Raw genomic sequence first — 22,158 nt, 5'->3', positions numbered from 1 at the left:
ATACAGTGAATTGTCATTAGCCAGACAAATGTGCTTAAGCTCTTAAATTTGACATTTTGTTTGTGTTTGATCTGCACATTTGGAGAAATTGTTTCAGGGTTTGCTTCTAGGAAACAGAAGTTGGGCTTGAACTGAGGAATGGTAAAGGGCTTTGATTCCCTGTGCTGTGCTATATTCTTCTGAACATGCTGTTACAGAGGAGTTGCTTGGCTATATTATATGGCTCTTTCAGTGTGACATAGCACAAGGGATGTTGTGATGGTAGTTTATTTATTAAAGATGCTAACAGGAATGCTCTTGTGGAATGTTCATAAGAACGTTACCTTGATTTGTGTCTGCTTCATCATCTCAGAGGTTGAAAAATAGACTTTTGCTCAAGTGTGGACTTTATATTTGCACTGCAGCCCTCAGTCATATCAAGATATTTTAAGAGATCTGAGTTTTATGTTCTGTCTGGTGTTAGATGTTAGATGTTATATTTAACAGTGTTTAGCTCTGATGGCTTGAAGATAGTGTTTACCTCATGCCCTTCACACTCCCGCTAGAAAATTTTATTTGCAGACTGGGGAAAGTTCTGGAAAGAGTTATCAGAATGATTGGGGAAGGTTTCAATTCTGGAATTATAAATTCCTCAGTCATAAATTCCTCGCGGTGTGTTTGTAGAGACGAACAGGAACTCCTTCCCACCCCAATCTCAGGAGAAAAGTTCAAGCTCAGATGAGTGAATTAAGTCATCTGATGATTTTGAAAACTGGCCTAATCCATTTATAGACCCCTCTTGGTAATTTAATAGACCATATAATTCATTTTACGTAGCTTCCTGCTGCTATATTTATTCCCCTCCCCCCCCCTTTGGCTTTCAAATTCAGTGCCAGGAAAACAGAAAAAAATGCAAGTTACTGGATCCTTCAGCAAGAGTGGGAGCAAGCATGGCCAGCTCTGCTCACTTCTCGTTGCTGCTTGCTGTGCCATTTGGAACCCTAAAAAGATTGGCATTGATTTTGCATATATCAGTTGCTTAGAAGTTTGTGTGGTATGAGAAGTGGGGACGGTTTTATTGCAGGCTAGCAAATGAGGCCCATAAGTTGCTTCTGGTCTGCTCAGACTTTTCTTCCAGTGTGTGCAACCCCCACAGTCTCCAGTTTACTAATCATTCCTGAGGTGATTGTGAGGGAAGACTTCTCTGAAGCAAAAATACTCATCCCAAAAACAACACTGGATAGTCAAGCTGGATAGGGTCAAGCTGGATAGGGTCCATTGTCATTACATTGCTGATACTTGAGATTCCTTCCTATTTCCCCTCAATAATGAGGAGAGCATTTGCCCCGTGCATCATTTAATACGTTTAATAGGCTTTGGAAAACTAATTACTAGCAGCAGCAGGTTGAGCCAGTTTACTGTAAACTAGATGCGGTTGCCTGCGACTCTAATCCAAGCTGTGATTATTATCTGCTGGAGAGTGAATACTTAGGAATATCTGCCGAAGGAATTTATCTCCAGATGAAGCACTTAACAGAGCAATTGAAACCCTCAATCTGCCTTGGTGGAGGGGGTTTGGAGTTGACTCCGCCAGTAGAGGGACTTTGCCACCACAGAGATCTCACTGTACCTGCTGAAAGCATGAAGAACACCGATGAAAGCTACCAGCCAGTGTGAATCCTCCCTCCGCCCAAAAAAAAAACCCCACAGGGCATTCCTGAGTTGAAACTGTACTGGTGTACGTATGTACAGGAAGTAGCTGTTGCAATAGCTGAGAAATCTCATAGAAGAAGGATGCACAGATTTAGTTTACTTTAAGAGAAGAGGTGCCACCATGTAAGTTTAGGTTAGTATTCTCCCATATGAATGCTCACTGCCGCGCCATTTAAAGACCAATAGATTTACCTCTAATGGATTATGTCCTGTGCCATTGCGCATTTCAGAGTATATCTGAATAAGCTGCTTTTAAAAGGAAACACGCAAAGATGCTATATTTGGAGTAGTCCTCTCCAGTTTTTCTAAATGCACAAATGTTAACTGAGTAAACAAGAAGATAATGTGTTATTATTCCAGATGGACATAAGCTGACAGATAACACAGACACATCAGTGGACTTAGAGATGCACTTAATGGCTTGGGTAAACCAATTAGCCTAAAGATCTGAGTCCTGGGATGATGGGCATTAGGAATCTTGGAAAACCTGGTAATGATTCCTGTATATTTGTCCAGGTGTCTTCTCTTCAGACCCCATTTTTTAAAAAAATTATTGAGCTGTTGTATCTAAAAGTCCATCTTCTGTTTCAATGTAAATAATATTTATAGCTTAACTGGATTTTGTATGTTAAAAATGCAAACATTCTGGCTTCCTGGCAAGTCAGCGCTCTTTCCTTAAGAGCAGGGTGCCTGTTCTAGCCCTATTGTTGCCAGCCAGGGTAAATAATAGTGAGGCAGATAGACCAATGGTCAGCTTCCTTCTTAATTCTGAATTATTTTTTTCTCCATTATGGCCTTATATGAGATCATATAATTCCCACCCCGCTCTCTCTTCCATAACTACTGGCTTATTATTTATGGTACTGATGTCTGCCTTCTGTGTTATCTATTTCTACTGCTTTGTGGGTTGCAAAACCTGGCCCTTTTGTGGGTGGGTCTGGGCACTTAATATGCGTCCCGCTACTTAGTGACAATGGTGAAGTTCAAAATACAGTACAGCTTTGTCCAGCTCGTCACGTTCAGATGTATGACAAAGCAAGTGTGATCCCCCCCCCCAAGTTATTTTCCACCTGGAATCATGATTCTACTTGCCAACAAAGCCAGCATACTTACAGTTATGTTTAGTTCATTTTTTGGCCCAAACATACTTTGCAGTTGGATATGCAAGTATAAAGAACCTATGACTCTCCAGATGTTATCTCACTATCTCTGTCATGCTGTCTAGGCCTGATGTAAGTTGGAGCCCAATAGCCTCCTGAAGGTTGTAGGTGCCCCATTCCTGATGTAGCACTGTCCTCCTTGTCCCAATTTAGCTCAATGATAGAGCGCCTGCCTTGTGTGCAGAGGTTCCAGGCTTCATCCTTGGTGTCTGCAGGTAGGGCTGGGAAAAGCTCCTATCTGAATTCCTGGAGAACTGCTGCCAGTTAAAGTAGACAATACACAGCTCGATGCACCCAGTGGTCTATCTCTGTGTAAGTCAGTTTCCATTGTTCCTCCATTCTGTTTACATACCTTCCTATGCTGAAATTGCCTGTAAAAGACATGAGTACAACAAACACATGTTGGTTGTATGGCATGAGCAGGATTTTTACATGAGAACAATTTAACAGAACCCCAACTGCAAAGCATTTGCCTGGCTCATTTAATTAGTTAGAAACAAATTCACTTTTGTGAATACCATTTTATGTAACTTTCATTGTGTGTAGCGCAATGAACTTTCTGACCTGGCCAGATGTTTTCCAAATGTTCAGCCTCCCCAAACACGAAGCAGTGATTTCCAAACCTTAAGCAGAGGTCATAGAGTCATCCATGCAATGGGAGGTCACGTAGTCTAGCACGGCTGTTATTACACATTAAGTCACCCTAGTTCTTAGTGAAGAAAAGTTCTTTTCTTTTCTCAGTGATCAGTTTAATAAAGGCTGTATCTGCATAAAGCTGTGAATTAATTGCTTTAAAAAACATACTGTGAGTTTAACAGATTCCATTGCTGCTTTCAGTTATGACAAGATAGCAGAAGAACAGCTGACAGAGGAAGAGGACATTACAGATGTGGAGGATGAAAATGCTGACGACGACGATGAAGATGGGGATGAAGCTGAAGAAGAGGTAGATGATCAGTTTCAGGAAGCCACTGAACGAACAACCAGTATCGCCACCACCACTACCACAACTACAGAGTCTGTAGAAGAGGTTGTTCGAGGTAAGCTGTTACTTACAGAGCATGAGGTCTAAGGAACTGATCTTCACAGTGTGCATATGCCCATTACTGCAAAAAATGTTCCAAACAGCAAAATATTCCAAGTTGCTATACCAATCATGCTTTTCCATTGTGATTTGCCAAATTCGTGTGATACTCCCCCCCCCCCTTTTGCTCTCCTCAGACTCCTGGTAACAAGCTAAATCATGCTTTGATTATTGTCATCTCTGTGTGCATGGATAAAAAGTGATTTAAAATAGATGTGAACTTTTAATTTAAAATAGTGTCAACCATGTGGTGAACAGTTTTAGTAAGGTATGAGATGGGAAAGGATGCATGTCAAGAGGGGGTTGGCTTGCTGGGTCATCAGCTTATATTAAGAATGAAAAATGTTCTTGGGGGGTAACAAAAATAGACTGGTGGTTTAATGACACCCCCCACTGCCTTAGCTGTAAATTGCCTTTTATATTCTTAAGCTGTCATCATTTAGAAGCCAGTAGATGATGATACAAATTTAGATTTACAGGATATAGTGAGAAACAAGTATAGGATAGAAGAATGGCCGCAATGTTTATTTTGTTAGCAGAATTTGTATAGCACTTAATTGTAAAAAAAAAATCTTTGGGGATTTACACTTCAGAAATAGGATGCTTAGAAAGTTGAAGAAGCATGGATATTTTCCATAACAGAATGACCTATTCTGTGTTCTGGATACTATTTAAGTATTTATGAGAGAGGAAGGAACACATATGTAGAAATGAGAGCTTTCAGTGCTATTATTATTATTATTATTATTATTATTATTATTTTATTAGTCACATTTATCTCTTTCCATTCCTTCAAGTAGCTCAGGTGTGGGGACCTCCCCCCCCCCCGATCCTTCAGATGTTGCTGAACTACAGCTTCCACCAACCCTGGTCTTTGGCCATGCTTGCTGAGAAAGATGGGAGTTGTGTTTTAGCAACATCTTGAGGGCGAAAGCACACCAGAGAGAGAGCTCAAGGCAGCATACAGACTCCCCCCTCCTTCCTTTTCCTTCTTGGCTTTAACCATGATTTCTCTTTGCACCTGTATCAATGGGTAACCATGGTTGGTGCTACCTAAGAACTCAAGTGTTTTAGTTGCTTTTCAATATGTCTCCTATAGATGTTTTGCTATGTTGTGCATTATTACATTGTATTGCATTGTTATTAACTGCCTTGAGTACGTAATTGGAGAAGAGCAGAGATACAAATTGGCATGACAAATAAATTACCAGGTTCCATAGTGTTGTCAATCAAGATTCAGATCTTGTTCCTGCTTAGCATTAACTGAAGTTAGCATTGATGCAGGTGTGCTGATAAATCACGACTAGTGCTGAGAAAGGAAGGAGGCAATAGATTCGTTCCGGGGAATGGAGGAAGACATTTCTGAGTCTGGTCCATTCCCAGTCACTTAGCCAAAGTTTTGAGCTTAGCAACATTACCTCTGCACTAGGCCAATTAAATAAAGCAGTGATGGGAAAGTAACTTACAGCAAGTATGCTTTGAATAGAGGAGATCCTAATTGCATTTTAGTTGAAATGTGGAAAAACGATCAAATAGGTATTACTTATTCAGACCTCTTTTATTACTTCTATGTGTATTGAACTATCCGGTGGACAGCAGAACATTCAGTGGAACTCCTCATTTGCTTTGTTGGTGGATATATATTTTTATCCTACTTTTAAACTCCAAATGCAGCAAAAACTATATTTGGCCAGTGATCAGGCTTGACATAAACAAAAATATATTCCATTAGGACAGATGCAGATCTCCTGCAAAAAGGACCTTCAGCACCTTGGGTGCAAAAACAGAGCAAGTGTTTTCCCTCATTCCCATCAAAAAGTTGTTTTAGAGAGACTTCAGTAGAAAACACAATTGTATGTATCTCCCATACAGCCTCTCTTCCTTTGCTGAGTCAAATAATCTGGGTCTGAGCTTGTCTTCCTTGACAGTGTGGAGAAGGTAGGCTGGATATTGAAGAAGGAAAGTGCTCACAGGCCGCCTCCTTTTCTCCATATGGGAGCACCAAGAGAGGAGGGGAAACAAAGGCGTTGCTCAAATGGAGATCCCTCCACATGCTGTAACTCTGCACTCACGCAGGGAAAGATTGTAGCCAGTATATTTTTCTTCACTGTAATTTCTCTTCATATTTAATAAGCAGGAGCCAAACTTCTTCTTGCTAGAATGGAACACACACAAAATGCTTCCATTTTCAGGAACATTGCAGTTTAAATCCTGCCTGGAGAATGACAGGTGGCAGCCTGTTATTTCTTGCCCGTTGGCAAACATATTATATGAAAGGTGTGTTCTTAACAGCTGTTCTGCTTCAGTGAAACAGGGATGGTGGTGGAGGAGGAGAGAATTGCTTCACGTAAGAATGTTTTCCTGGGAGACTAGTAGTACAACTCTTCATTTCTATAAGCATTGTCATGAGACAAGCGTATATCTGTTTTTAGAGGCTCTCAATAGCATATAGTACTTTAGCCACCTCATGAGAAGAGAAGAATCCCTAGAAAAGACCCTGATGTTGGGAAATATGGAGGGCACAAGGAGAAGGGGACGACAGAGGATGAGATGGTTGGACAGTGTTCTTGAAGCTACTAACATGAGTTTGCCCAAACTGCGAGAGGCAGTGAAGGATAGGCGTGCCTGGCGTACTCTGGTCCATGGGGTCACGAAGAGTCGGACACGACTGAACGACTGAACAACAACAACAACAATAGCATCGGGAGGACTGAGTCTCTGCTGCTAATGCATTGGATTTCTTTTGGGTCTGTATGTTTAGCTAGCAGTCAATCTGCACAGGTGCTATTACTTGTGAGCTGCAGGTTGCTAATTTCTTTCCTATGGCAGATAACACAATTGCCCACAGCCCTTGTCACACCCTCTGAAGCCTTTTGAAGGACCTGGAAGTGACAAGGCAAGAAGACCTAGAGCAGGGGTAGGCAACCTAAGGCCCGTGGGCCGGATGCGGCCCAATCGCCTTCTCAATCCGGCCCACGGATGGTCTGGGAATCAGCGTGTTTTTACATGAGTAGAATGTGTCCTTTTATTTTAAATGCATCTCTGGGTTATTTGTGGGGCATAGGAATTTATTCATTCCTCCCCCCAAAAAATATATATAGTCCAGCCCACCACATGGTCTGAGGGACGCACGGCTGAAAAAGGTTGCTGACCCCTGACCTAGAGAAATGATAAGCAAGGAAGCAGAGGTGCATGCTGAGAAACAGTGTTCTCGCCACAGATCTAAGTCATATTGGCATGACATTTCCAGAGACGATCTCTTTTCCCCATGCGTTCACAGATAGGTTTGCAAGGAAGAAAAATGACAGGAAGTGTCCTCAGAAGATTAAACATTTTTTAATACTGAATGACCATCTTTCATACTGATTCTAGGGCTATTTATTGTACCTTTGCCTACCTGTGTTCTGATCACACTTTAATCACCAGCCATTATAAAAGCTCTGCTGTGTGTCACAGCTACTTTGTTAGATGTCATGTCACTTTGGTATTAGGAATATTGATGAGAGAAAAAAGTGAATGCCATTTTATAAGGTCTGGCTGAAGCTGAGCAGTCTCAGTGCAGCCATTTCCTGAGTTCTCTTGTTCTTTCGTGATAGTTGTTACTGAGATGCTTCCTTTCTCATATATATATATATATATATATATATATATATATATATATATATGCTGTTTTAAGCTTAATGTTCACCTAAAGGGAGACAATCAGATACTGAAAGGAAGCTACAGGACATCCAGATGTCTTGTAAACACAACAGCCTGTAAGCAACCATTTTGCAGCAGGAGACTTCACAAAGGTCTGAGTCATGTATTTGTATTTACTGGGCTATCCTTGTTTAATGCCGCTAGTCCTGTAGATCTGTCATTTATAATTCACCTGTTGGTGCTTATATATGGTATTTTGATATTTTTGAATTATTCTTTATTCCCACTACTGTAAATATAGTTCTAGACACTCTCCTTTTTTTACTACCATTCTTTTCTCCTTTTATGTCTGTCAGGAACATTAGGAAATGGATATTGTCAGAGTAAATGGGATTGCTGTTAGCAGTTCTATCCAGTTTGTCTTGGAAGGTCATTTCTGTTGCTTGATTTATATAATGCCATGAGTTTACAGGGCACTTTTGCAGAGTAGCAACAACAATTGGTCCATATCCCAAGTGGCTTACATAAAGACACTGGTATTTCCATCAAATTTGAGGGAGAGATTTCACATACCATCTGAAAGTTTGATGTGGGCAGAACTGGATCCACGCATTTAAAAAAACAGGGTGTATACAATCCATTAACAAGAGAGCAATTTATGAATGTAATGCTCCTGGCCGTCAAATTATGTAAGTCTGCCGATTTAGGTAAAATAAAAAACCTTTGAAGTAGTGCCCTTTGTGCAGTGCAGGCGGTACCCATTTTAGGCACACCTAGTCGACACATGTTTGTGGATATGCGGGTCCTTTTGGACCCAGAAGAGGGCAGAACCACTGGCAGAGGGGTGCCATCACGGCTGCCCGCCCACGCTGGTCGCCACGCCCTTGTGGGTGGCGCGCCACACCCCCAGGACGCGTGCCATACCCCCAGGACGTGCGACAACCCCACCCCCACCTGCTCTCCACCACCCCGGTGTCAGAGCATGAAGCTCCCCCACTGGACAGGCCGCACACCAACAATGCTGACAGGGACTGGGAGCACAATCCCCATGCAAAACGTTTGCTACCTGGAGCTATTTGATCCCTTGATTTGAAATGAATATTTCAGGAAAATCAAACAGGAGTTCTTAAAGTATAATATGCTAACTAGAAGGCCATGGGTGATAGCCAACGTGAGTCATACAAACAGATTGATTGAAAGTATGACTTAATTGGATGTTGCCCTATATATTCCAGGTGCACTATATTAACTGCTAAATTCATGTCCTAATTATTCTTTTTCACTGAATTAAAAATAAACATTTGGAGGCGAAATTTAATTTTAATTATTTGTGGGTACAGATTACAGTTTTAAGGTATTTACCATCGTAGAAATAATTGTTCTCTTGGACTGGAGTCGAAACGAATAATTTAATTTTCCTTCCTGTAGTTGCCTGCTGGGAGAATATTGCCATGGTGTAGCTAATGCTTAAGCTTTATTCTTAAAAATGTGTGCCAGCTTCACAGCTGTCTCCAGATAAATTCGAAAATGCCTCTTGTGTAATTAGCTTTTGTCTTTGGGTATTAAAATTAGTATTTGGCTTCTGATTCTAAGTGTATTTTTTAGAAAAAAACTAATTTTCTTCTTGGTGAAATTAAACTTGGAAGTTCTGTTCAGGAAATATGTCTGAAATTCTATATCCACTTACCTAGAGGAAATCCCATTGAGCTTAGTGAGGCTTACATCAGAGTAGACATGTATAGGATTGTGCTCTAAATTATACACAGTACAGTCTTATGCATTATTGCTTAAAGGTAACGCCTGCTGAGTTGAAACCAACTTACTCTCAGGTAACTGTCTATACTATACACCATATAAAATTCCTGCACAGTCAGGTACTAGCTTGCCAACTTAAGAGACTTAGGCTTATATATTTTCAAAACTGTTGTGTGGTTCTGCCAAGACATCTACATTTTTTTGTCCTCTTGTGTTGTACAGTTAGACATACAAAACACAAAGCCAATTGGATTTTCCAATTAAGGTATTCATAATATTCCTATGCTGATTCATTTGCAAAATCCCTAAGCAGTTTACACATAACAAAAATGTAAAAGAAAAATATATAGATACAGTGTTCTAACCAAACAAACAAAGGAATACATCGCTTTAAACAGAAATCTATCAATAAAACATTTCAGTAAAATATCAGTAAATAAAACATCAGAGCAGTGTGATGGTTCTTATGACCAGATGTAGACAGGGCCGTGGTGCAAAGATCCCTCCGGCGCCCCGCCCCCCCTTTCCCTGAGTTGGCGACCTTTCTACAGTGCTGCCAGCAGCTTTACGGGGCTGGAGGAGGCGGGTAGTGGCTGGAGGGCAGCTCTGGTGGGAAGAGGCGGAGGCTCCGGGCGCGGCGCTGCTTCAGCGAGGTGGGTGAGGGCGGTGAGCTGATGCCAGGAGGCGCCACTCCCAGCCTCTGCCTCTTTCCTGGCGCCCGTGCTGCGGTGGCCATGGCAGGTGGAGGCTCCGGGCGCGGCGCTGCTTTCATGCGGGATGGCGGAGGTGGGCGAGGGCAGCGAGCTGATGTCAGGAGGCGCCGCATCCAGCCTCCACCTCTTCCCTGGCGCCCTCCAGAACTTGGCGCCCCGCGCCACTTGCCTCTATGGGCAAGACGCCCCTGGATGTAGACACAGTTGCTCTGCAAAATGCAGTCTATCAAATACCCAATATACCCTAAGGTGCCAGAGGTGCCACATACCATTTAGGGCTGAATATGTCAATATTAATTTTATTTCTTGACTGTGTCTTTTCCACCTTTCTTTCAAGGGAGTCCATGGCAGCAATAATCAAAAAAGTAAAAACCACCACCACCACCACCACAGAAATTAAAAACTAAAACATCTACAAATACTAAGAATATCTAAAAACATGCAAGATACTCACATACCCTCACAGCTAATAATCTCAGGGTTGTTAGGAACAGTCATAAAACACTTGGGTGAACAGGAATGTTTTTTAATTCTTCCTGAAAGTTAATAATGAGGGAGACAGATGCAGTTCACTAAGGAGGACATTCCAGAAGTGTGAAATGGTCACAGAGAAGGCCCCATTATGGTCCTGTGCCAACTGGGCAGCACCAGAAAAAGGTGGCATAACATTACTGCTTTTATATGAGATGAACACAAGTGTTCTGTATTTTCCTAGTATTTGTAGCAGTGATCCAAGAACCTTGACTTGATAAACCAACCATTAATAAACCAACCATTAGGAAGGGGATAGATTAGTGTTGTGCCTGAACCTGGGATTGTGTTTATTCTGCCTTAACAAGCCAAGCTTTCTAAGCCAACAGTAGACCATGGTTTAAGGGAAAACAAGCCACCCTCCTGGATTTGGATGCAACTCTTAAGCTATCCCCTTCCTAAATTGTTTGCCTACTCAGCTAGGGAAGCAGTAATTGGGTTTAACCTTAGGCCAAGGTTATTTGCTTATTGTTACATGTGAACCTGACCACATACAATCTTTCCAGGCACAGTAGCCCTTCACCATGGTCCCAGCTGATGTGAGCAGACTAGCCAAGATAATCTTCAGAGTACTGGAGGAATGTGGAATGACTTTGCTTATAGAGTAATTTTTGTAATTTTGAAAAATTGTAAGACCAAATGCATTTTGTATGGGGTAAGATAAATATCCTAGGTGCAAATTGCATTGAAAGTCCCAGCAACAATTTGTAAGTGGGAAGGGAAATTTGGCTTATTTACAGTTTAAGTGATTTGAAAGACATACTGGCTAGCAGATTGGTTATTACCTAGAAACATGCAGTGATAGGATGGAATAATAACAAAATTATGCTCCTAAAAATGTTGAGGATAAAGATGATGGCAAACTCTGCTTCCATGAGGAAAGGGGAAAGGAAAGACAACCGAAGAACTGCCATTTTATGTTCAGCCATTTAATGTTCTGCAGATTTACAAAGGAGAATGTGTATCTGTATATATATGTATATATATTTCCTGTTTGGAACATTATTGGTAAAGGGCTACAGATATGTACACTGATGCATAATGGGATTCTAAGATGAGCATATAGATTTTTATTTTTATTTTTTACATTTTTAGTTCAGAGGCAGATACAGTAGCTAACCTAAATAACAAAATCTATTTAAGCTTGTAGATGTGTGATGTGTTCCATTAGGACATGGCCTCCTGTCATACACAGAAGCATACAAAATTGGATACCTCTTGTTTTAAGGGTCGTTATTGAGAATGGGACTACTGTATATTGGGAGGAACTTCAGCTGTCCTGCCTTCATAGGTGTATCAGTCCTTTCGGCATAGGGAGAAATAGCTTTCACTGTACTTCAATTTTGTCTTCTGAGGGGTGATTTTATAATGTGGCAATGCATGAGCATTTCCAAAGTAAATAGTGTACAGTTCAGGTCCTCCCTGATAGGCTTTCAGCGCTCCGCTGAGACAAGAACCGATAGCTTGAATGGCTTGAATCCAATTTAAATGGTGGGACTAAAAGCAGTTGGTTTTTGAATGATGTAACAAACATGTAGAAAGACACCTAGTAGATTAACCTCTTCCTAGGGCAATTCCTGGTCTCCTAGGGCTATGTATATAACTACAAATGAAGGTATGTAGAAGAGCATTGAAAACGCTAAATATAGTTCCTCCACATCTCCTATAATTAGAGGTGTGCTCTGAACAAGCTGAGACTGGTCCTTGCCGCTCAATGATCTCCCGCTGGTACTTTGATGTGACTGAAGGAAAATGTGCACCATTCTTTTACGGCGGATGCGGTGGAAACCGAAACAACTTTGACACTGAGGAATACTGCATGGCAGTCTGTGGCAGCGTCAGTAAGTGGACCTCTCCAGCCTGTGGCAGTCTCTATCTCTCTCTTTTCTATCTCGTGCCACTTTGGCTCTGCTGCTTAATTCCCCTGGGAGTGGGCCTGTACCACCACTAACCGTACATCTCTCTGTCAGCTTCTCTTGATTGCTCACGTCTTGTAGAGTGTGTTTGGCCATTAGTACGTGTGTCCCTCTCTTTCTATTCAAGCTTGACAGTTGGCGACTTTTGTTTTCCCATCTGTGACTTGTTATAGGCACAAGGTAATGGAAGCAGGGAGATGAGGCACTTGGAATGAGAGTCTCTGCTGTAGGACTTGCTGTAGAAATACATTTGCTCTTGTGTGCCTTCGTTCTCATGCACGTACAATGCACAATTAAAACAGAAACAGCCCACAAGCCTGTAAAGCTGCCTTTGGTTTTATTTTGTTTGCTGTCCTCTTTTGGGAAAACGCTAGACATGCATAAAAATGCCAGGATGCATATATTCACATTATAAACAACAACAACAACAAAATTGTTCCAATGGAAAAAGTTACTTAGTTTGCTTATATCTTTCCTTTTCCTTTTATAAAACAGATCCCCACCCCCCACCCCCCGGTGGTGATAAGGAAAGAGTCTGTTTCACACATGTGTGCACTTTGTTTTTGTTATTTCATACATTGGGTAGCTAGCAAACAATTGAACATTTGTGTTTGAACATCACAATAAAGTGTTTATTGTGATGGGAACAAGCCTCTGGTTCATGGAATTCTCCCCCACCTCTCTTTCAAAACGGTCACAAGGAAGAGATTGAAAATTTCCACTACTTCTTTTGATTACCCATAGTTTAGTATGTTGCACAAACCCTAAACTATGGTAAGTCTTTGGTTTGTAAAAAAACATCAAGGATTCATTTGCTATAGTGTGCTTTGTTGGACTAATTTTCAGATCATCTGGACTGCTTTATTTTTTGGAACGTTGTACGTCCCATTTTTCAACACAATCTTCTATTGACACCATCCTTCCCCCACCCCAATTTCTAGCAGAGGTTTCAAATTGTTTAAATATTGACCATTAAGGCTGGCAAAGATCTGTCCAAAGATGTAAACCAAAGGTCCTGGGATATATTTTTAAAAATATTTGTATGAGACAAAAGCAAAAAAAAAAAAAAAAAACCAACAGCAAATTTGTACAAGATTTAAACAAACTAAAATGTATATTTGAGAAATATGTTTGACGTAGCTACACAGCAGACATCATATAGTATTGTAGGAGGATTGATTAAAAATTGATAGTTTTTATAGTTTTAAAAGCCGAAAAACTGAACTGTGGTCTGAACCAAATAAGGTATATAATAACTATGAAGTAACCGTCCTGTTGTCTCAGCTCTGTCTCATAGAATTCCCATGGGCGAGGGGACCTGAAGAGAGAGAGCAAATAGAATTTCATAAACATATGATATAATTCCAGCCTTTTCTTCAGAACATGAAATATAGGCTGCTTCTCTTTCTCGCTTGTCTTCTATCTAGCAAGGGATATTTCACCTCATTTTCATCTGAGATAACTTTAAAGGTTAAGGCTTCTCACTTTTATACTAAAACATGTCACACTACTTCATGCCTTCCGTGACAAAGGAAAGCCTGATAAGTTGCCCCCTCAGGTAAACTCTCTGAAGAGACTCCAAATCTTGAAGCACATCAAATTAAATTCAACCAAACCAGTTTTCATTAAGAAAATGAGTTATAGTTGCACTGTTGGGTCAAATCTGAGCAGAAACTAGAGAGATAATTCAAACATGCATCAGTCATCCAATCTGCAGTATGAACTGGTAACATTCAAGACCGGCTGCACCAATTAATGTTTTTGCAAATGTGAATTTGCCCTGAATCTCAAAGGTCCATTTACTGGAGCCGATGTATGGCAGACTGAATTCTTGGTTTCCAAGACACTGGACTAATGAAAGAACTTTGAGTTGCTTCCTTTTCAGCTCAACGTACTTCCTTCTCCCTTGGGAAGAAGAAGGCCTAGAAACCAATACAATTTCAGGTAGTTTCTCACCTCAGATGCTTATTCAGCATAGTGTTTCAAATGTTACCGAGTGAGATAGTAACCATTTAAACAAGAACACACCATCATACATCATAAACTTCATATCAGAGTGAAATGATGTTTGAAGGAAAACCACCCCTCATGCAATCTTGACCTACTGTGCTCAACACTAGAGACCCCACAGTGCATCTCACCACTTTCAGAAGCATAATTGGTTGGGGTATAAGACAGCACCTTTTCTAATGTAGCACCCATGTTGTAGATGTAGAACTTCCTTGGAATTTTTGATGGACATCCTGTCTTTTAAGTTTCTGGTGAGTGGCTAGGACCTTTTTATTTTGCTGATCTTTTAATGTAGATAAAAGTTTTGTATCCCAATTTTCATGAGGAATATCTTCCCCTCCCCCCTTGGTTTTATTGTATGAAATTGATTCTAGTCATTTGGATTGTATTTACTATGCAATATTTATTTTATTACCTTTTTGCATTTAGTTTATATAAAGAAAAGTAGGATGTACACAAGCAATATAACCTTTTTCATAATTTTATACTGTTATTTCTCTCTCTAGTCTTGTTGAAATTAGCTAGCCATCAGGCATTAGAAATGCTAAGCAAGGTTTATTTTAGCAAACAAATGGGATAACGTCAGACCTGGGTGTGAACTTACTTTAAATATTACCTTGCATGCATGCATAGAATCCACTTAACCTTTAGTTTCTTCCCCACCCGCTCCAGTAGAATTTAGAGTTGAGGAAATCTCAACAATATATTTCAGGGTGGATTTCCCCCCACAACTGTTAAAGCACAGCATAATTAAAGATATCTTAAAAAGAAATGCATGCTGTGCAGTCTTTAAGTGTGATTAATTGTATGGGTAACACATTGTTGTTTTTTGTATGTGTTAATAACGTTGCAATTATGAAAGGGGTTGGGTTAACCTAGAACATGGCTGGATGCCAATAATGGGGCTTGCACACACTTAAATGTTTGCCTTTAAAACCTGTAATCCCAATGTTTATGAATTGCCTGGGTTGCTGTGCGGTCTGGAATAGCTGCTGTTTTAAAAAAGCAAATCTACACACACACCATTTAGTCTCACAGGATTTATTCTGATGGATCCTAGCCCACGTATTTGTATCGTGGAACAATGATTTATGGCACAGCTGCCATTTTTAATTGTTAAATTTCATTTCACTCTCAAGTGGGCAGAATATATCAGATTAGGGCCTCTCCCCTGGAGGCGGGTCCATCAGAGTAAATGGGGCACTGCCCCACCAACTTCAGCCAGCCCCCCTCCCCATCTTTCTGCTTTCTCTCTTGGCCCTGCTTACCAGCTTCCTCCTCCTCCATCTCAGTGCTGCCCTTGTAGAATTGCATTTGCACATCACAGCTCACACCCTCTTCTCCAGCATGTCCACAAGCAGGAGTTCAGAAACCTTCACTTCCAATTTTTTATGAACTCTAGTTAATTTTGTCCAAACCCAACAAACAGTAGTTCTTCTTGACTTTGTTTAAAACAAGACCACTTTAAACAATTGTTATGAAGATGGCTTGCTTCAAGAAACCATAGTTAAGTTAAACCACTGTTTTGGATATTATGCTGAATGTTGGTTAATCAAAAACTGAATTAAAAACTTTTGAAGGAGGAGAGCAGCATGGAACTGCAGCTCATTCCCTTTATTCTAACAATGTCCCAAATGCACCTGCTGTCTGTAAGAACTGGCAATCAACATAAGAGCATTGAACACATCACCTCTTATGTACTGATGGAGTGAAGAACTGGCACTGCTTCTTGGCCAAATCAAGGTGTAACCTGGCTGGTGATTTCACAGACAACTTTACCTGATTCTCTCTTTGCAGTTATTTTTCAGCAAAACCAGGTTTGCATTCTGCTTTAGTTTTGTTCCTCTGAGAATCCAACCAAGCCAGTTTTTGTTGCTTTATTGGCACCATCCAGTTCCAGAGAAATCAAAAACTATTTAAAAGAAAATCTTCCTTATCTCTAGTGCTCGGATGTTTTCCTCAAGCTGCCAAAAAATGAAACACAATTTTTTGGGGATTTTGCCAGTCTCATTAGTGAGTTGAGTGGTTTAGCAATATCTTAAAATTTGTTGGCATTAACCATTTTATAGCTGATAGTGGAATAGTCTAGGCAGTATTCTTGGTTGGAAATATTAGGTTTGTATAACAGTTTCTTTTGAAATTGCAGATGCATTGTTTCAAAGAGTCATTACCTTCTCCAACAGTGTGCTTATGAGTGTGTTCTTCTTACCCAGAAGTGCTACAAAGGCTAAAAGCTTTAAACATTTTATTTTATGAAGTTTCAGCGATAATAATAATAATTATAATAAGTTAGCTGTTTTGGTTCATACACATAGTTTTAAGAGAACAGGAAAGAAAAGAATAAGAGGCTTGAATTTTGAAAACTTAGGTTCAGAGTTAAAGATCACAGGATTGTCTTTGAAATATACCGTCCCTACCTTTGTTTCCCAGGAAAAGATTGTAACAAGCAAACAGTAATGATTATATATCAGTGTTATTTTGACAAATACAATCATAGAGCACTTTGAGTATTGTTTATCTGTTGAAAGTGGACCCTTCAACTAGTAGTTAAACTAGCATTTAGTTGTGCTAAAATATCTTTCATTGAGAGGCTTGAAGGTTAAGCCTCATACTACAGCATTTAATTCTAGTCTGCACGTTTCTGCAGTGGACTAGTGCCCTGGCAGTGGCAGAACGAGGAGCTGTAATTAATCCACACAGTAGTAAATCCTTTTGCTGCAATGATTCAAGTGCATGTCAGTTTGAAATTGCCCCATGGTGTGTGAGTTGATATTGATCCCCAGATGCAGGTGACAAAAAGTACTCAGTCAAGCCAATTTACAACTAGCTAGGTGCCATGGAGCGGCTGAAATAAAATCACGCTGGACTTACCTGCATTAAAATACTGTTCCGTCACCTTTAAAATGGAAAGTGTGGTAAAGTCAAAAAGCGAGACAGACATATGAGCTAGTCTGAGGTTAAACTAGCAATTTAATCCAGTTTTAAAAAGGTGGACAAAAGTAAAATACATTTGTTTGTTTGGCTTCTTTTGGCTTTTACATAGGGCATAAACATGCTCATTTTTACAGCGATAATGTATTGTGTTGTATTTGTAATGTATTCACAGAATTGATGTTGAAGTAACCTCTTAAAATTTACATAATGTAGCCCCCCCACTACAATCAATGTCACGCAATAAGAAGACGTTATGTATTTAACGTGCTCTATCTGTATTAAGATAGAGGTGGCACTCTATCTTAAACCACAGAGCCTAGGGCTTGCCGAACAGAAGGTTGGCGGTTCGAATCCCCTTGACGGGGTGAGCTCCTGTTGCTTGGTCCCAGCTCCTGCCAACCTAGCAGTTCAAAAGCACGAAGTGCAAGTAGATAAATAGGTACCGCTCCGGCGGGAAGGTAAACGACATTTCCGTGTGCTGCTCTGGTTCGCCAGAAGCTGCTTAGTCATGCTGGCCATATGACCCGGAAGCTATACGCCGGCTCCCACAGCCAGTAAAGCAAGATGAGCGCCGCAACCCCAGAGTCGTCCACGACTGGACCTAATGATCAGGGGTCCCTTTACCTTTATCTGTATTAAAACTCTAGCACATGTCCCAAATTAGAGCTTCCTTAGCATCTTGGTGCTAAGTAGGATGCAGAATTAATGCTAGCATGTAAGGTAAGAAAACAGGCAAGGAAAGAGAGCTTTGAAAGAAATGCTATTGTGTGAGGCTGCTGAACTTCAGGGCTTCCCTGATCTTGCAGTTCAGCTGCTCTGTTGGTTTGATTCTAGGTGAGCTCGTTCATCTAGCCCTACTTCTGAAGGGCATAATGCAGATGTGCACATCCTGTGCTCTGTGAAATGTTAGGGGTGTGGGGTGTGCATGCCTCAGGGCACACATTGTCCAATCCAATTTTCAGTTTGCCTTTAGCTGATAATTTTAGGGACACTAAATTGGGAGTGGAGAACCCATGAACTTCCATGTGCTTTGGGCTCCCATCAACTTCATTCAGTGGTCAGGGAAAATGAAAGTTGTAATCCATCAACATCTAGAGGGCCACAGATTCCTAATCCCTAATCTGAAGGACAGAATAAATTTATTGGGTATCAAACCAGATTCACCTTGTAAAGGATAGCTATGCGAACCAGTTGTTGGTGATGTGAAATATATGTTCATTCTGAGACAGTGGTGTAGGGTGGTGTTGGTGCTCCAACTGGTATTAGCTCCACCTGTCAGTCAGGGATGATGGGAGTTGTAGTCAAATAACATATGGAGGGTCACCTGCTTCCCATCCCTGTGCTAAACTGCCTTCCATCCAACCCTCCAGCCCCACATATAGGCACTGGGACATTTCTCTTCAGACAGTCTTTGGTGCTGGAAGTGAGCTCATACGGAAGAAAGACATTTGTGGGAGTAGGAGAGCAGACCACTTGGAAGCAAGTTCCTCCTCCTCCTCCTCCTCCTCCTCCTCCTCCTCCTCCTCCTCCTCCTCTTCCTCTGACCCTGTATTCCCCTGCTCAAATGTGAATGGGGAAGCATAAAAGTTAAGCAATCTGATCTGCTGCTGACACATCTCATTTGTCTCTTATTCTCTCCTTGCCAGGGCTACGTTGTTCTCTGACACAGCTATGCAATATGTTGCCTAAAGTGAACAGCAGTTGCTGCAGCAGTCCTTCCATCTTGCTACCATACAGTAGTGTCCTGGGGTCAACTGCCTCTACCTCCCCCCCCCCCCCCCCCCGTGTAGCTGTACTTGCAGTGTGCTCTTATTTTCAGGGATGGTATTGGAGCAGCCAGCTTCTATTCATTAAAAAAGTTTGAAATTTAAAAGTCAGAAAATGACACGATTGCCAAATTGAAAGCATTGCATCATGAGTTTCACAAGCACTAACCACTGAGTGCCTAAGATTGCTGTGCAACTTCTTTTTTTCCTTCTTCTTCTTCTTTTTTTGTCAAAGGGACTTAACATTTTCCCGGGTGCAAAGTACTGTAGTCTGGATGTCAGCAAAATGTGATAGCTTTCTTTTGAAGAAGCCATCTGCATTCCCCAGTGGGGTGAGCCAGGGCTATGCATTTATCTCTCAGAAATCAGTTCAGAAACAGGTTCTTTTGCCTTGTGGGAAAATATTAGCAGTACAAATTGGACATGCCTCGAATCAATTTGCTTTGTGCGACATACAGAAATTTGCCATTGCTGGACACAGCTACAGCTTGTGCAGTCCCACTTGTTCAATTAGTTTTGGTACCATTCCTAACATAGACTCTATGCTGAGACTAGCTGTTTGTCTAACAGGGAACTCGTAACCTTTCTGTCAACAGTTGCAGGAATACAACACCTGCGTCTTCATCCTAGCTATAATAGTGACAGTAGAGAGATGTTGCTGTAAACTTTTCTGACTATTGTTGATAGGTAATTTGGGTGGCACTTTCTGCAGGTAATTTTGAGTCTTTCTTTAAAAAAAGAGCCATCGCACAAGTAGTTGTACCTTAAATCTTTGGTACTGGTTGTTGTCGAAACTAAAACTGTGAAGCTGTACTCAAATATGCATGCTCACAGGAATGTACACTTTCCTAATTTGTGTATGTACTATGCCTTCAGAGGTTCTCTAAAATTGTCATATATGGGTTGTGCCACATACAACTATCTAACAGCTTCTGCAGAAACACTGAAATGTGAAATATGTAGCATCTTTCAGTTTGGAAATGCATTTTTTGATTGATTGTTGAATGCATTTCATGTTCATTTCTTACATTTGGGAAGTTTACTCCTCCAGCAGTTCTTGAAAATTCAGAATGCTGCAAAAGGGCTTAAAATATACTTTACAATTGAGTTTTGGATAAACAATAATATAGGGAAATAAAATTCCAGGGAAGACACTTTGAGTGCTTATCTGCATGTGTACACATTACAATTTCTTGTTTAAATAGGCTTTTGATCTTTTTATTTGTATTTTAAGAAATTATTGTAATGTGGTGGTAGTCAGGAAACTGCAGAAACTCTCAGGTTTAGTACTCCAGTTGAAAGGGTTAGGTAGCAGGGAGAGTTAAAGACCTTTCCTGAGAACATAGGTAGCCTCTGGAAGTCAGGTTAGACAACAGTGACCTAGAAAAACATATAAGGCAGCTTTGGCTGTTCCTAATTCCACTTAAAACTAAAAGCAAGTTTGGTCAAACCCCAAATTATTAGCAGTGAAATTTGACATTTGACCATTAGGAATTGTTAATGTTAGTTGTATAATGAGAAACAGAAGTGTGTGGCCTTTTTCTGGAAGTTAGAAATTTGTGGATCTGCATACAGTATATCAAATCGTTGTTAGTACACCATTTCTGTCTCCCAGTACAATAGAAAACATAGAACCCAAGTATATCTTAGCAGTTCTAACATGATGATAAAAATGGTTAGGTGTATAGAACAGTCAGATAATGCAAATGTGTTGTTGGACGTTATGTATAAGAAAAGGGTTTTGTGCAACAGAGTTGTAATATGCTCCCTCTGGACTTTAGGTGTTGTGGCTTGAGGGTTAAATTGCCTCTGGAGATGTTTTTGAAATATGTGCATGTGTGTTGGGGCACATGTTTGTTTTCAAACCACAGTACTGTACTTATTTTTAATCTGATTGTTTATATATTTTGCATTTAACTGGAATAACTTGAATCTTTGCATGCTTTCTTAATTCCTAATGTGGGCAAAATCTTTTATCTGTGTGGGGTTTTTCCCCCACTGCCATGAAGCAAAATCTTCTCTTTATGAACCATCCTCTTTTTATATTCCTCTAGTAGCTAGTTGCTTTAAATAGTTGCTGCATATTGGAAATGTACAGATGCTTCTATATTTCACTTTTAAAGTGAACCTTTTGCCTCTTTATTCCTTTTGTAAATCCCCATCCATAGTTCCCACCACAGCTGCCAGCACTCCTGATGCTGTTGACAAGTACTTGGAGACACCTGGTGATGAGAATGAGCATTCCCATTTCCAAAAAGCAAAAGAGAGGCTTGAAGCCAAGCACCGTGAAAGAATGTCTCAGGTGAGCTGCAAGTTGGTGTTATAAACTGATCTTCCTATTGGAGTTTGGTGTCCTTTCTCCTCCCTAAAATGGTTCAGATGACCTCTCCTTGCATAATTTACTGCACAAGTTTTTGTTGTTGACAGTCAATCTACTGACAATGCAGTGAAAGAAAAGTGGTACATAGTAGACTGGCATTTTTCATAGAACCAATTTGGGTGGGTGGGTATGCAGGAATTATAGTATGGTCCTATGCAAAGTGCAGTGACACATTTTGAGCTGAAAGGATGTTTGGGTGGGTGAATGGGGCATGCACTTTCTCCACACAATTCATAATTTTATTCACCTGTTTGCACTCACCTTCTCTGTAAACTGAAAAGCCCTGTTTTAGCCTTTCCTCAAAGGGGAACTGGTTTGTCCCATTGATCATCTTGGTTGTCCTCTTTTGAAACATTTACTGCTCTAATGTTACGTGTGCACTGCTGTTCTAGGAAAGGGGTGAGGAGATCCTCATTGTTATGGGTTTGTGGTGGTGGGTTTTCAAATCTTCGTATAGAGTTTTGTTTTTGTTTTTAATCCTCATTGAAAGTGTCAGCAAAACCCTATCATGCACACTGATTTCACCCTATCAGTTTCTTAAGTCCCCCCCCCCCCCAGGACATAGAAGCTTGCCT

The 22,158-nt window shown here is 40.6% G+C and overlaps 1 protein-coding gene across 4 annotated transcripts in view; it reads left to right on the top strand.

Annotated features, from left to right (window-relative positions):
* The window catches only part of APP (amyloid beta precursor protein), a 139,780-nt gene that overhangs the window by 79,187 nt on the left and 38,435 nt on the right, over window positions 1-22,158 (top strand). For 2 of the 4 annotated variants that reach the window (XM_033146881.1, XM_033146880.1), the window contains exons 6-8: window positions 3,690-3,892; window positions 12,251-12,418; window positions 21,372-21,505. In XM_033146881.1, coding sequence (XP_033002772.1) covers window positions 3,690-3,892; window positions 12,251-12,418; window positions 21,372-21,505 — 505 coding nt within the window. The remainder of the gene's footprint in view (window positions 1-3,689; window positions 3,893-12,250; window positions 12,419-21,371; window positions 21,506-22,158) is intronic. The other 2 variants (XM_033146883.1, XM_033146882.1) reach the window with 1 other exon arrangement.

Source organism: Lacerta agilis, chromosome 4, assembly GCF_009819535.1.
Source record: "Lacerta agilis isolate rLacAgi1 chromosome 4, rLacAgi1.pri, whole genome shotgun sequence".
Classification (NCBI taxonomy): Eukaryota; Metazoa; Chordata; class Lepidosauria; order Squamata; family Lacertidae; genus Lacerta; species Lacerta agilis.
This window is presented reverse-complemented; position numbering and strand designations above follow the sequence as displayed.